This window comes from Neoarius graeffei, chromosome 10 (assembly GCF_027579695.1).
Source record: "Neoarius graeffei isolate fNeoGra1 chromosome 10, fNeoGra1.pri, whole genome shotgun sequence".
Lineage (NCBI taxonomy): Eukaryota > Metazoa > Chordata > Actinopteri > Siluriformes > Ariidae > Neoarius > Neoarius graeffei.
This window is the reverse complement of record NC_083578.1, coordinates 89831097-89847639: the sequence shown is the minus strand read 5'-3', so window position 1 is coordinate 89847639 and position 16543 is coordinate 89831097. Positions and strand designations below refer to the sequence as shown.

Sequence of the window (16543 nt, the reverse complement as noted above, 5' to 3'; positions counted from 1 at the left end):
TGTTTGAACTCAAAATTATAATGTAAGCGAGAATTGTTTGAGCCTCCCAAAGTTCTACAACATTAAAAGTAACTATAAATGGATAAAAAAGTATGTTCTGTAATAACACATTGTAGGCTAATTGTCTGCAAATTTTCTATAAGAGGAATAAAACACTTCGGGGTGGCAGCAGCAGCAGCAGCAGCCTGACTCCGCTTCATCATCCTGTCTGTCTGGTTGTTGATTATTTTCCTGTAACAGCACAACACTGTGACATGTTTAATCCAGATTTAAATGATTGGGAGGTGAACAGAAGGCTTAGAGGTCATAAGACTCATGAATGCTGCAACAATACCCCCCCCCCCCCCCACACACACACACACACACTCATAAATCCCTCCAAACTCCTAAACCGAGTCCCTTTCCTCGTGCCTCGTGAACGTGCTACAGCGGGAGCGCGCATTCAGCCTTCACACAGGACGACGCGTTATCTATAAAAGAAAAAAAAAGAGAGACAAAAAGAAGATTAAAAAAAATCTCCTGATAAAAGGAAGAGGGATTTTTTAAGTTCTGAGAGAGGAGAAGTGAGCTCTGAGAAGGATGGTTTGATGCTTTGGAGCTGAAAGGAGGGGCGAGTGTCGCCAAAGAAGAAAAAAAAAGATAATAATAATTTAAAAAAAAAAAAAAAAGGAAAAAGAAAGCCTGATGGAGGGTAAGGGATGTGAGCGTCTCCTGCCACCCACCACAAATCGATTGCGTTCCAGCCACAAATCTCTCCAGTTTGACGCATAAAACGGTGTGGAAGAGTTGAGTCGGACAGGAATACACTCACACACACACACACACACTCACACACACACCACCGGCTGCCACCAAGCAGTGTAAGTGTGCACTTTTTTCTTTTCCTTTTAATGATCAAAGTTGTTTCATTTAAAAAAGAAAGTGTTAGTTTGTAAAGTACACAGCTGAATGTTTTTATATCAGTGATGTGTGCATGTTTAATTCATAAACACCTCCAGTGTGGATTTAACACCTACCCTGTGTTAAGCTGGACTTATAATAAGGCTATTATTTATTTTAACCCTTATTATGTGCCTATTAATATAACCACACATTTCATTTATAGCACTCGGACCTAACCGAATGAATGCATCAACACCGGAGGGAGGTGTTAGTTCAACACTGTTGGTGTTTGTTCAGTATCAGGGATAAGAACTGATTCGGTACTTTAAGAGAAGTTAATCTGAGATACAGGAGAATCTGAGAGGTAATGAACTCAAGTGTTAATGCAATACATGGATGATTGTTAAGTGTTTATTCAAATCTAAAGACTTGGTGTTAATGCAGTGTTATAATGCAGTGTTAGTTCTGTTTAATAAGTCAGATTGGAGTCGGTAGGTTGTTACAGCTGATCTTTCAGCACAGTAAGTGTTTAGGATTTACTGTAAATTGGAATGGACTGTCAGTGTTGATTCAATGCTTTCAGTGTTTGTTCAATACCGTGGGTAAGAACTGATTTGATGCTTTAAGAGTGAGTTATTATTCAACAGCGTAACTACAGTCAGTACAGCAAACACTGTTAAAGCACTGATTTTCAATCCGAGCGGAAATAAATCAATACTGGAGGTATTATTCAACTGCTGTGTTGTTCGATAAATTTTATAAGTAATAATTGATTAAAAAGTAGGTGATTATGAGTGTTTATTCAACACTGCTGTAGTGTTTTGTTTTTTCATTCAATCTAATTCCCAATTAATCATCATGCTAAGTATTGATTCAATGCTTTGAGTATTAATTCAGTACTCCATATAATAAGTATAAGAATTGAATATTAGCACAGTCATTAACATAATTGAACGCAGCAATTTATTTTTAAATCGAACAAGGGCTGAAGTGAGAACTGATGTCCTACTGTCAGGGTGGGTGGGTACAGGTGTTCATTCACCACAGGAAGTGTTGAAGTGTTTATTTTAGCATTTAAGTGAACATAAGTGAACTTTTGGTATGAGTTGGTCCCTTTTTCTGTGTTACAGAGCTAAATTAACACCTACACTGTTTAAGGAGCTTCAGTAAACACTTAACAGCATCCACTTAACACATACAGTATTCAATTAACACACACGTGTCTGTGTTATTTTAAGACCTAGTGTCTATAAATGACCTAGTATTACTATACTGATTCATGTTAGTGCAATTTATTGAATATTTGCAGTGTTTAATTATGACTTATAGGGTTAAAGTGTTTAACAAACACCTATAGCAGTGAATTAACGCCTCCATTCATTCTTTCACGGTATTTAAATTTATGTTTGTAATACTCTTAAACTATTGAATCAAATCTTCCGTGCCGTACTGAATTAACACAGACAGTGTGAAGTTAATGCTTACAAGTATTGATTAAGTGTTGGATGAACACCAGTAACTCACAACCTCATTTTAAAATATTAACTCATCTGTGACTTACTGTGTTGAATTAACACCCAAAGCTCACACTTCAGTATTCATTGATTCAACACCTTTAGTATTAATTGAATATTATGAAAACAGAATGTTGGTACTTCAGTACTTTAAGAGTGAGCCGTTAGAGGTGTTAATTCAACACTGGAAATAAAAGCAGTTGACTGAAATAAACAGAAGTTAAAGTATTGATTTTAATCCCTGCTGTTGGTGTGAAAGTGAGTCGGCCTTTCGATTTCATAAAATCGGTGAAATTTAGTTCCGTCTGAAATGTGGTGATTGTGATATCTGTTTATTTCTGTAATAGCTCACAAAATATCAGGCCATTCTGTGGCTGGGAAGTTATTTAATTTGAGGGGATTAAAGCAAATAATGTGCATGAAATCGCTCGCTTGGCGCAGTCAAGCAGACAGAGGAAGTCCGTGTGCGCATGCGCAGGTTTACCTTCTTCTTTTGGGTTTTACAGCAGCTGGCATCCACAGTGTTGCATTACTGCCATCTACAGGTTTCCCTTTGAGCGTGCACTGACAGTTCCATCATTCTGTCGCTAAACGAACAGCGCCCATATTTATTAGTTTGGTCCTGCGTTTCCTTTCCTTCGTATATAACATAACGTCTTTTCTTCTCGCTTTCTTTCCGTTACTGTAGTCGCTCTTTCACGTTTCATTCGCACACTCACGTCCTCCATTTTCCTCTCCTGTTTCAAATTTGTATCCCACAATGCCTTGCGTGAACGGGGAAAGCCCACCACGTGATGCATGACGTAGTATCTTGAATTGGGTCATGGTGAAGCAGGAAAAAATAGCGGAGAATTTAGGACCACGTGGAAATAAATTCATTAATTGTTCTATTTTTTAAAAAATAATAAAATTGGAAGTCTGTGATTCGAATTCAGTAGTTTTCGGTCACTAAACAAAAATAATTGTGTCGGGGAAAATTCTTTTTATGACCTACACTTGAAAAATTTGAAAGGCAGTACGGCTTTACTTCACTGCTATAGGTGTTTGTTAAACACTTTAAAGTGCTGATGACACGAACATGACTCTATGCAATTTCTTAAATAAACTATACAACATGGCAAACATGTTAGATTTCTGTTATAATTACGTGAAAAGAAGCTGTTGTTACACGAATATCCAACTTTTAATTGCACAGCGCAAGAAAACTGGGTCCGTGGCTCGCGGCCATGTTGTGACGTCAGCGGAAGAACACGCTGCGGTTCACTGGCTGTTCTACTCAATGGAAATGGCACATGAAAACGCCGGTGAACTCTCTAGTGCTAGCTCTTCAACAACCAAATACTGGTACTTTAAGCAGTGGTCATGATGGCATGATTTTATCTGATTTTAAATAAATGAGATTGATAATAATGTGAATGTTCACAACTAGTACATACAAACTCTGCAGCTTCTGATTCAGCAGCTGCGTCATACTCCACAAAAACATCAGCAAGAACCTACAATATAAATGGAAATGCAATACACTAAGCTCAAATGACTTTTGGAAAGTATAATTTCTAAATTTTTTCTACATATTCTTGAAGTCGGTCATCGGGGTACTTGCTACCGTTCCCTAACAACGCATGGCAAAGGGTAAAGTGTAGTGTTGCTACGAGTACTTGCTAAAGCCTCCGGTGGAAGATCCTCGATGTGCTGATAAGACATACAGTTCTATAGAACACACAAGTGTCACGATAATCACAAAACAGATGCAAATTGTTAAAATACCTAATTTTTAAGCAATCATGTGTTGATCTCTTCCAAATAGAATCTATGATAGCCTACCCTCTTTACCCTTTGCCTCTCGTTGCTAGGCGGCAGTTACATGAAAGCCGCAAGCTTTCACAAGCAAATACATGACTGATATCACGCCGACTTTATGATTAATGAATGTGTACTCTATGATGTGTACTCTATGAGCGCTCTGGAGCGAGTCACTTCCAAGATGGCCGCACAGACCGCAGTGTTACTATTTTTAGCATCATGTCGGAGCACTCTATAGCTCTACGTACCTTTATCTTATGTCATTTCTCAACACATGTTCTGACAGTTGGACTGTCTTTGGAGGAGTCGCCTTGTCCCAGGCGACTGCTGGATCCGGCATAGCTACTAGTAGACCCCCTCCGGAATACTGTAGGCACTGCTGATGGTAGCAGCACACGTTTGTGCTGAACTGAACACCCAAGAGATTCCTTTAAGCTGGGAAGGGTATCAAAACGATCCAAATCGAAGTTTTCAGAGCACAGGACGGATGTTGGTGAGGGCTCCCACTTGTCACGAGTGCACCTGACTTGCCTCACCCACTTCGCATGCAGCTCGGGATCTCTGGGAAACTTGAATAAACTTACCCCATCCTTGTGGGTTTTGGAGCAAAAGCCGGCAACACAACGCGAAGGCATAATAACTATATATATATATATATATATATATATATATATATATATATATATATATATATATATATATATAACTATATATATATATATATATATATATATATATATATAAAATGTATAATAATGTATAATAAAAATACTAATAATTATAAACTGAACACCTCTCACATCAACAACAAACTGGTAAGTTAGGAGGAAGGTTCTTTCGCTGACGTCATATAGCTCCTCCTCCTCTTTCGTCTCCTGGGTGCTGCAGCCCCGTCAAATTTGCCCAAATAGCCGCGTTTTTTATCATAACTTGTAAAATAGGTGCCTTCGTGAATTAATATATGGATCATCGGGAATTACTTTTTATGTTATAAAACATTGCCAAAGATGTCAAAAACGTGTCATCAGCACTTTAACCCTATAAGTCAAAATTAAACACTGCAAATATTCAATAAATTGCACTAACATGAATCAGTATAGTAATACTAGGTCATTTATAGACACGAGGTCTTAAAATAACACACACGTGTGTGTTAATTGAATACTGTATGTGTCAAGTGTTTATTGAAGATCCTTAAACAGTGTACAGTAGGTGTTAGTTTAGCTCTGTAACACAGAAAAAGGGACCAGCTCATGCCAAAAGTTCATTTATAGACACTGTATGATGTGAAATCAATACAAATTGATGTTAATGTAATGCTGTCTGTTACGGTATGTGTTAATTGGACACTTAATTGTTTAGTGAAGATATTTAACAATGCTCGGTGTTTAATTTAACACTGTAAAATTTAAGCAAAGACGCAAAGTGATTATTTCTTGGCAAAAGTTAATTTATAGACATGTTCAGTGTTAAATCAAGACAATTTGTTGTTAATTTAATAAAGTATGTAATGTGTTAAGTGAATGTTGTTAATGTTCACTGAAGATCTTTAAATAGTGTAGATGTTAATGTAAACACTGTAAAAGTTAATGAAAGACACTAGAAGTGATAATTTAATGCCAAAATAGAATTTATGTCGACACTGATGTTGTTTAATCAAAACAAATACTTTATATGTTATCTTACTTCACTTATTTATTTTAAGGTTAAAGGTGCTGACTGCAAAGTCATCTGAAATTTTCAAAAAAATTTTATTGTGCATGTCATTTTCCTCTGTCCCGTGAGAACAATATCATGTGGATGAAAGAGATGTGATCATTTTGATGATCATCCTGAGGGTCGCTTTTCTCCGTTTTGAGACCGTCTTCCTACCTCTTGAGGTAAACAATACAGCTCTACGGAAACAGGAAAACAGCCGAATGCGAGGGAGGAGCTTTAACTAATTAGCATAACTATGGAACTGTGCCACACCAAGATGGCGACGCCTCCAAGAAAACATCGTGACTCTGCATCGACATCGACCTCGAAGAGTTTTGAGTCGCAGGGATTTGTGTAACTTGTGGTTGACATTCACGAATAGATCCGTGCAACAAAAGACGAATATTTATATCTTTTCTCTGTTCCTGCTTTTGTGTTCTTGTTTCTTCAGAATCAGAATCACTTTTATTGCCAGGTGTGTGGACACACACGAGGAATTTGACTCCGGTTCACTTAGCTCTCATAGTACAAAACAGATATAAAAGCGTATACACAAAACAAACAAACAAGCAAACAACAACAACAAAAATAGGTACATAGTGCAAAGTAATCCAGGTAAGTCAAGTATGGAATAGTTAAATAAATATAAAGTATACAGTGTGCACAGGATGACGGTATAAGTGTTCAGATATTTTACAAGTGATATTACTGATATATGAATCAGGATTTTAGCTGTTCATCACAGAAAGGATTTCCCTTTTGGTGCTATATATATATATATATATATATATATATATATATATATATATATATATATATATATATATATATATATATATATATAAGTAACTGAGCACAGAATGACAGTATGAGTGTGCAGATATTGCAAGTGATATTACTGATATATGAATGTGGATTTTAGCTGTTCATCACAGAAACAGCCTGAGGGAAGAAACTGTTCTTGTGTCTGGTTGTTTTTGCATACAGTGATCTATATCACCTCCCTGAGGGGAGAAGATTAAACAGATTGTGACCAGGGTGTGATGGGTCCGCAGAGATGTTACCTGCCCGTTTCCTGACTCTGGACAAGTATAAGTCTTGGATGGAGGGCAGGTTGACACCAATAATTTTCTCTGCAGACCTTATTGTCCATTGCAGTCTGTTCTTGTCCTGTTTGGTGACCGATCCAAACCAAACAGTGATGGAAGAGCAAAGAACAGACTGAATGATGGCAGAGTAGAATTGTGTCAGCAGCTCCTTAGGCAGGTTGAGCTTCCTGAGCTGGCGCAGAAAGTACAACCTCTGCTGAGCCTTTTTGATGATAGTGCTATATTTTGTTTGTATATTTTGTTTGTCTCCCACTTCAAGTCCTGAGAGATTGTGGAACCCAGAAACCTGAAGCTTTCAACGGCAGTCACAGTGTTGTTGGTGATGGTGATGGGCAGCAGAGGGGGGGGCTCCTCCTAAAGTCCACTGTCATCTCCACAGTTTTGAGCGTGTTCAGCTCCAGATTGTTCTGACCGCACCACCAGACCAGCCGTTCAACCTCCCGTCTGTATGCAGACTTGTCACTGTCCCAGATGAGGCCGATGACCGTTGTATCGTCTGCAAATTTCAGGAGTTTAACAGACGGGTCTCTTGAGGTGCAGTCGTTGGTATAAAGGGAGAAGAGCAGTGGGGAGAGCACACACTCTTGGGGGGCGCCAGTGCTGACAGTCCGAGTGCTGGATATGAAGCTCCCCATCCTCACCTGCTGCTTCCTGTCAGTCAGGAAGTTTGTAATCCACTGACAGGTGGAGGAGGGCACAGTGAGCTGGGTGAGCTTGGTGTGGAGGATGTCTGGAACATCTTTATCTGTAAGATCAAACCATTAGGTGTAGAACTCCATCATCGACTCGCTACCATGCAGTCGAGCTCATGCACTCTAGGGCTAAGATAGCTAAGCGCTCGCTAGAATGATTTAGTTATCTGTCCAGAAAAATTACACGTCATCCATCTAACCTCGCTCTATCTTGCAGTTGCACTCACTAGGCAGGTTTTCCTTTTCTTTTTCACTGGAGGGAGAGCCGAGTCCGCCATGTTCGTCCACGCCAAATTGCTTTGGTTAAAAGTAGCTCAAACACGCCCCACGGTGGTCACATGATGTGATATTCTTACTCACTTGCTTGCTTTGGCAATCTCTGGAATCGTAAAACGTGGGACGCTTTTTATCTCGGCAAAACATTCACACACAGGATACACGGTGTGTGGGGGGGCAGTGAAACATCTCAAAACTCCAAACATTTTACCCAGAATTCAACTCTGCAGTTGGGAACCTTTAAGTAGTTTCACTAAAATTAATAATTATAGTGATAATAATACATGTAGCTCGTTCAGAGATATGACAATCATTAATTGAGCACATGTTCATGTTAATTTAATAGTGTATGTGTTAAAACTGAAGACTGAATAGTTGAACAGTGCAGGTGATCATTTAACACGGTACAGACACAAAATTAATACAGTCATTTAACACCAGTATGTTAATATTAATAGTTAATTTATCAATACTGTGGGATAAATTAGGTATTAAGTATGAAACAGAAACACTAAAATCCATCCGTCCATTATCTCTAGCCGCTTTATCCTTCTACAGGGTCGCAGGCGAGCTGGATCCTATCCCAGCTGACTACGGGCGAAAGGCGGGGTACACCCTGGACAAGTCGCCAGGTCATCACAGGGCTGACACATAGACACAGACAACCATTCACACTCACATTCACACCTACGGTCAATTTAGAGTCACCAGTTAACCTAACCTGCATGTCTTTGGACTGTGGGGGAAACCGGAGCACCCAGAGGAAACCCACGCGGACACGGGGAGAACATGCAAACTCCACACAGAAAGGCCCTCGCCGGCCACGGGGCTCGAACCCGGACCTTCTTGCTGTGAGGCGACAGCGCTAACCACTACACCACCGTGCTACCAGAAACACTAAAATATTAAGAGCTAAAAATTAATTAACATATAAAATATTTACAGTATACACAGCATTATGTATTAAGTCCAAAGGTGGCTCAATGACCAAAAGTTAAAAAAAGAAATTGTCATTGATCAGAAAATTGTAAATTTTTTCACCAGACAGAAAACAATCGGCTGGCACAACCATGCATTATTAATTAAGGAGTTGATTGATTGGTCAAAAATCAGTTAATTAAGTAATTAAACAATTAACTAATTGATTGACTACCGATCAACCATTCGCGTGTGGACTCATCTGTGTTGGTAAACGACATTATCGAGACTAAACTTTTGTTCCAACACATAAGGACTCGGACTTGCCCGAATTTTCGACTGGCTTACTCCAGTCCTTGTCAAGGAATGACCCTCTGCTTCTGGCACGTGACTTTATGTGATTGGAGCAGAGGATCAAAGGTCGTCGATAACCGGAACCTCGCCCCGTCTTTGTTTAGAGACCAGTTAATTAATTGATTAATTGATTAATTAATCTTTATACAGTCGTGTGTGCATTGCATAAGATTTCATACAGTACATTTTTATTTGTTCTTTTAAATCTAAGCTGATTTTATTTCTATTTTATTGATTAAACATTCAATTTCTTTTTAAAATACCGAAAATTATATTTAAAACACACACACACAAAAGCAGGTCTGAATTCCTGAATCTGTTGCAATTCCAGGTCTTACCTGTGTGCATTGAAGTGTTTCCTCAACTGCCACACACTGCAAAACCGTATAAGCTTCAATTTTTCGATGGCTTTGCGTCAAGACTTGTGTCTCCTGGCTTTTATGTCAAATGTCTCGTTCATTAATACAGCATTTAACCCTGATATATTTATTGGGTTATTGCTGTTATTGATCTTAATAAAATGTCTAGGGATCAAATGCTGTCAGGTTGTCAGGGCTTTCTGTATGAACGTGTCTTGACTGGATTTCCTCTGTGTGTGTGTGTGTGTGTGTGTGTGTGTGTGTGTGTGTGTGTGTGTGTGTGTGTTGTGTGTTTGTTTATCAGGCTGAAAAAGCCATGCAGGCTGAGAAGAGATGGCACATATTGTTGAGTGTAATTCTTTTGCTCATCACCTCCAGCCAGTGCATGGACAGCAGAGAAGCGATGCACGGGGACAAGCAAACTCTGCTGGACCTGCTGCTGCGTGTGATCAGGGACAGCAAGCGGGAAAAGCTCAACACGCGGGAAAAATCCCCCCAGCACTGGCCCATAGGTGAGCTGGTGATGATGATGATGATGATATAAATATTCTTCCTGTTGTTTCATGTCAGTGTGAATATTGTAGCATGATCTCTGAATGTAGATGCAGCTTCACATGAGTTCATCATTAACCTGCTCTGACAATCACAGATCATCCACTTCGAGTTTCTGCTCTAATCACCAACTTCACCAAAGTGAATCTGAATCAAGTCGCTTGTGATCAGCCACGAGACGTTGTACTTGTACAGGGTTAAATAATGCACATACAACCCCAATTCCAAAAAAGTTGGGACAAAGTACAAATTGTAAATAAAAACAGAATGCAATGATGTGGTAGTTTCAAAATTCCATATTTTATTCAGAATAGAACATAGATGACATATCAAATGTTTAAACTGAGAAAATGTATCATTTAAAGAGAAAAATTAGGTGATTTTAAATTTCATGACAACAACACGTCTCAAAAATTTGGGACAAGGCCATGTTTCCCACTGTGAGACATCCCCTTTTCTCTTTACAACAGTCTGTAAACGTCTGGGGACTGAGGAGACAAGTTGCTCAAGTTTAGGGATAGGAATGTTAACCCATTCTTGTCGAATGTAGGATTCTAGTTGCTCAACTGTCTTAGGTCTTTTTTGTCGTATCTTCCGTTTTATGATGCGCCAAATGTTTTCTATGGGTGAAAGATCTGGACTGCAGGCTGGCCAGTTCAGTACCCGGACCCTTCTTCTACGCAGCCATGATGCTGTAATTGATGCAGTATGTGGTTTGGCATTGTCATGTTGGAAAATGCAAGGTCTTCCCTGAAAGAGACGTCGTCTGGGTGGGAGCATATGTTGCTCTAGAACCTGGATATACCTTTCAGCATTGATGGTGTCTTTCCAGATGTGTAAGCTGCCCATGCCACACGCACTAATGCAACCCCATACCATCAGAGATGCAGGCTTCTGAACTGAGCGCTGATAACAACTTGGGTCGTCCTTCCCCTCTTTAGTCCGAATGACACGGCGTCCCTGATTTCCATAAAGAACTTCAAATTTTGATTCGTCTGACCACAGAACAGTTTTCCACTTTGCCACAGTCCATTTTAAATGAGCCTTGGCCCAGAGAAGACGTCTGCGCTTCTGGATCATGTTTAGATACGGCTTCTTCTTTGAACTATAGAGTTTTAGCTGGCAACGGCGGATGGCACGGTGAATTGTGTTCACAGATAATGTTCTCTGGAAATTTTCCTGAGCCCATTTTGTGATTTCCAAGACAGAAGCATGCCTGTATGTGATGCAGTGCCGTCTAAGGGCCCGAAGATCACGGGCACCCAGTATGGTTTTCCGGCCTTGACCCTTACGCACAGAGATTCTTCCAGATTCTCTGAATCTTTTGATGATATTATGCACTGTAGATGATGATATGTTCAAACTCTTTGCAATTTTACACTGTCGAACTCCTTTCTGATATTGCTCCACTATTTGTCGGCGCAGAATTAGGGGGATTGGTGATCCTCTTCCCATCTTTACTTCTGAGAGCCGCTGCCACTCCAAGATGCTCTTTTTATACCCAGTCATGTTAATGACCTATTGCCAATTGACCTAATGAGTTGCAATTTGGTCCTCCAGCTGTTCCTTTTTTGTACCTTTAACTTTTCCAGCCTCTTATTGCCCCTGTCCCAACTTTTTTGAGATGTGTTGCTGTCATGAAATTTCAAATGAGCCAATATTTGGCATGAAATTTCAAAATGTCTCACTTTCTACATTGTCTATGTTCTATTGTGAATACAATATCAGTTTTTGAGATTTGTAAATTATTGCATTCCGTTTTTATTTACAATTTGTACTTTGTCCCAACTTTTTTGGAATTGGGGTTGCATGTTACATCTATGTTAAGAGGCTCATCTCATCATCGCTAGCCGCTTTATCCTGTTCTACAGGGTCGCCGGCATGCTGGAGCCTATCCCAGCTGACTATGGGCGACAGGCGGGGTACACCCTGGACAAGTCACCAGGTCATCACAGGGCTGACACATAGACACAGACAACCATTCACACTCACATTCACACCTACGGTCAATTTAGAGTCACCAGTTAACCTAACCTGCATGTCTTTGGGCGAAACCGGAGCACCCGGAGGAAACCCACGCAGACACGGGGAGAACATGCAAACTCCGCACAGAAAGGCCCTCACCGGCCACAGGGCTCGAACCCGGACCTTCTTGCTGTGAGGTGACAGCGCTAACCACTACACCACCGTGCCGCCATGTTAAGAGGCTATTATTGGAAATTTTTCAAACCAAATGTAGCATACGCAAAGCTAAACTGGTGTTAACATATTTGTTAGCCATATTAGCGACACTGTATCTGTAGTAAAGGAAACCTTACCTTTAAAACCCAGGCTATATTTAGTGTTACAGATGACGGTGATTTGTGTAATCGAGTGTTTACACTCCTTACGCTAAAGAAGGAAGTTCGCTAGCTGTTTTAGCGACATTTGGCTCAGAGTTTGAGCGCAGAGTGTCACACTGCCAACCATTAAAGACAACATATTATAAAAAGTGCACTTTTTCAGTATATTTTGGTATCTATGGGGGCGTCGTGGCTCAGGTGGCTAAGGCTCCATACCATAAATCCGGGGACCCGGGTTCGATTCCGACCCGAGGTCGTTTCCTGATCTGTCTCTCTCTCCCACTCATTTCCTGTCCTGTCTCTATACTGTCCTATCCAATAAAGGTGAAAAAAGCCCCCCCCCCAAAAAAAATATATATATATTTTGGTATCTGGACCTGACCAACCTACAAACTCTGAAATAAAAGACAACCCAGTCAGTTTCTTTTGTTCTGCATGTTTCAGAAAACATGAGCAAGACATTCTTCCTCTTTCAATCTCACAAGTGGAGCTCATTAGAATAATCCCACCCCCTCATCTGAATATCTCCACTCGTGGCTTGTGAACTGGCTTTGCGAACGATGAAAGTGCTATCTGATTAGCCTGTAGAGGAAGGGGTGGGGTGAGCAGTGGCTCATTATCATTTAAAAGAACAGGCGCACAAATCAGACGTGAACAGGGCTGTTTAGGTAGCATGAGAAAGAGGTTGTGGGGTTTTATCCTTGTGGTATTTCGACCAAAGTGCGTTACAGGCATGTCATTAAGACCTCAGGGAACTGTGTCGACTTGTGGAAAAGGGATACCATATGTGACTTTTAAACTGTGATCCAGATGTAGAGTCCCTGTGTGTGTGTGTGTGTGTGTGTGTGTGTGTGTGTGTGTGTGTGTGTGTGATATCACTCAAGAAGTCTATGAGTAGTAATTGGACTGCATTAAACATGAATCAATGACTCTGAGAGAAGGCAAGAAGGTCATCATAAGGAGAAAAAATGAAAAAGCAAAAAGATTGGATACACCACATAATCTAACACTAATATTAGACAGATTTAAAAAACATGCTCTTATTTAACACATTATAAAGTATACACCTGCCAGCCACTTTATTAGGAACACCCCTACATCCACCTGAAGCTGTTTTATGCAGTTCTCTAATCAGCCAATCCCTTGAGAGCAGCACAATGCAACAAAACATACAAATACAAATCAAGAGTGGATGGATGGATGTTCACAATGTTCAAACATCCATCCATCCATCCATCCATCCATCCATTATCTGTAGCCGCTTTATCCTTCTACAGGGTCGCAGGCGAGCTGGAGCCTATCCCAGCTGACTACGGGCAAAAGGCGGGGTTCACCCTGGACAAGTCGCCAGGTCATCACAGGGCTGACACATAGACACAGACAACCATTCACACTCACATTCACAGAATGGGAAAAATTGTGATCTTACAGTGAAGTTTGACTTTCTTTCACTGTGGCATGGCTGTTGGTTTGCGCCAGATGAGTATGAGGTTTGAGTATTTCAGAAACTGCTGATCTCCTGGTGTTTACACACACAACAATCTCTAGAGTTTACATAGAATGGTGCCAGAAACAAACCAGAACATCAAGGACATAGTTGCTCTTCCAGCCTGCCATCAAAACAACCATGACAACCAAAACATCAAACAGAACTGAAATGTGACAATGCAAGAGAGGACCAAACTCCACAACACACTGTTTACAACAGGAACATCAACAAAGGACTCAATTTTGTTCCTCGAGAGAAGATCGACCCAAAACATCAATCAGAACTGAAATCGCATGATAAATGAGAGACTAGATACAATTCTCGTCAGAAGGAAACGTGTTAAGTGACCTAATGACTAAGTTGTTCACAGAAAATTGATAATACAATAACCGAGTGTTGTGCAGAAGGTTTGTGCAAATAAAACAATCAGAACTGAAATCCATTGAGAACTAACGGAGGAAACACGATTTAACTGAAAATAAACAAAGTTGTCAACAAATTGTTTCCAACAGGAAAATCAGTAAACAATTGACCAAGTTTTGTTCCTCATGGGAAGATCGACCCAAAATATCAATCAGAACTGGAATCAGATGAGAAGAAATCAGAGAGGAGATACAATTCTAGTGAGAAGCCTGGAAAATTCGTTCATTTGGTCTAATTAGTAACTCATTAGCAAAAAGTTCGACAAAACAACGACCAAGTTTTATGAGGAGTGATGAGTTCTTTCAAACAAAACAATCGGAACGGAAATCCATGGAGAATCGACAGAGGAGATGGGTCTGTCTCAGAAACTGGGTACTGTGGGAGTACCCCACTAAATATACTTACGGTCAATAAACTGTACGGTTTTGAATGGTGATGTTGGTTTTAATTTGAAATAGAATGATGAAAGAAATAATACAGATAAAACTAAATCTTTGATGCAAATACTCTATTCAGAATTTGGCAAAAATTCTGCAAATTTGTGGAAAAATGGCGGCTTGATCTGGGAGATGATAAATGGTTGACTACATCACATTCCCTTAAAAAGGCTGTAGTCCACTGAAAAGTCTACAGTTATCACTAATTGTATTTTAAGTTGTAACTTTATACACCTAAGGATTGGTGCGCTCACAGAATAATCATAACCGTAATTAAACATCATGCAAAATATTTGATCACCATTGTAACTCCATTTTCCTCAAACCCAAAACCAATACAATCGTGTGTTTTGATCTAAACGGAAAGCCTCAGGGTCGAGGTCACGACCTCACCAAAAGTAGTAACTTAAAATCACTACGCTATATAAACATTTAGTTATAAATCTGCGATTTTGTTTTTTAAAACAAAACCTGAAAGTTAGGAATAGAATATGTTTCTTACAGAATATGTTACGATGGTAGCTGGTCTTGTATGAATTTCTGAGCTATAAAATGAGTCGTGGTCTATTTTTTACCGTAGCGTGTTGTTTGTGTGCGGGGAAGGACACACGTTAACAATTTGCATGTGTCGAATGGAATTTTCCACTCCAACAGTTAGAAGTTGATCGTGCTTCCATTTGCGGTCTTTCTGTTACGCGGGTGATCTGTTCGGACGTTATCACTGAAAAGGTGAGTTTTGACAGTTTTATTTTGTTTTAGTCTTGCAGTATAAGGCAATAGAATGTTTCTTTTTCATCTTACTTTCATATTTCGTAGTGTTTGCGTATTTTTGGCCAATATTTTGCAACCACGGTCAATTTAGATCGAACTTTTGATAGAATCTACGGCCAGTCATTTTGCCCCGCCCCCACTCTGTCCGGTGCGGTAGTGATGTCCCGTTGCTCGCGCGCCGCAGCAGAGACCTGCGCGACCTTCAGCCGGTACAGTCGCTGTTCTTTTACCACCGCCGTTATTCTCATCTTTCCGGTGTGTTCTTGATTTTTCCATTATGTCCTATTTCGCCATATCAAATCCCCAAAATGTATCACATTATTCATATTTAAGTGAATAATCAATTCAGTCATCATAACTTGGCATTTTTAACCCAAGCGATCAAAAAGAGGAAATGTATTCAATATTTTCACTCATCTGTGAAGGAGGGGCTTTAATTCTTCATGATGTAGTTATTTTATATGTAAATCAATTTTACAAAAGCATTTGAATTGTAATCAAAAAAAAATTTCCACAGTGGAGGCCAGATAAAGCAAGATACTCTCTTTATTCTTATTAAACATGACAAAAGAAGCATTGAGTGTTTGGTAAATGCAAAAAAAAATAGTAAAATTTGAAAATTTATTTTTTGACCATAATGTCCCAAATGAGAGACCAGTTTCTGAGACGGACATAGATACGATTTCACTGAATTGTGGACAACGGACGACAGACCTTATGGACACATGAGCTAAAAACATTGAGTTGAGTGGAAGCAAAACAAACACCTTGCTGATAAGAGAGGGTCAGAGGGAAATGGACAGATTGGTTTGAGGTTCCAGATTTTTTGCCTGGAAGGATATAGTAACTCAGATAATCACTCTTTACAACTGTGGTGAGCAGAAAAGCATCTCAGCATGCAACAGAAAACAGAAGAACACACTG

At 39.7% G+C, this 16543-nt stretch overlaps 1 protein-coding gene across 4 annotated transcripts in view; it reads left to right on the top strand.

The window, feature by feature from the left end:
• Positions 1-418: 418 nt before the first annotated feature.
• Positions 419-16543, top strand: part of alkal1 (ALK and LTK ligand 1) — a 44654-nt gene continuing 28529 nt past the window's right edge. For 3 of the 4 annotated variants that reach the window (XM_060930949.1, XM_060930947.1, XM_060930948.1), the window contains exons 1-2: positions 419-860; positions 9910-10117. In XM_060930949.1, the coding sequence (XP_060786932.1) occupies positions 9922-10117 (196 nt within the window). In that variant the 5' untranslated portion in view covers positions 419-860; positions 9910-9921. The remainder of the gene's footprint in view (positions 861-9909; positions 10118-16543) is intronic. The other variant, XM_060930950.1, reaches the window with a different exon arrangement.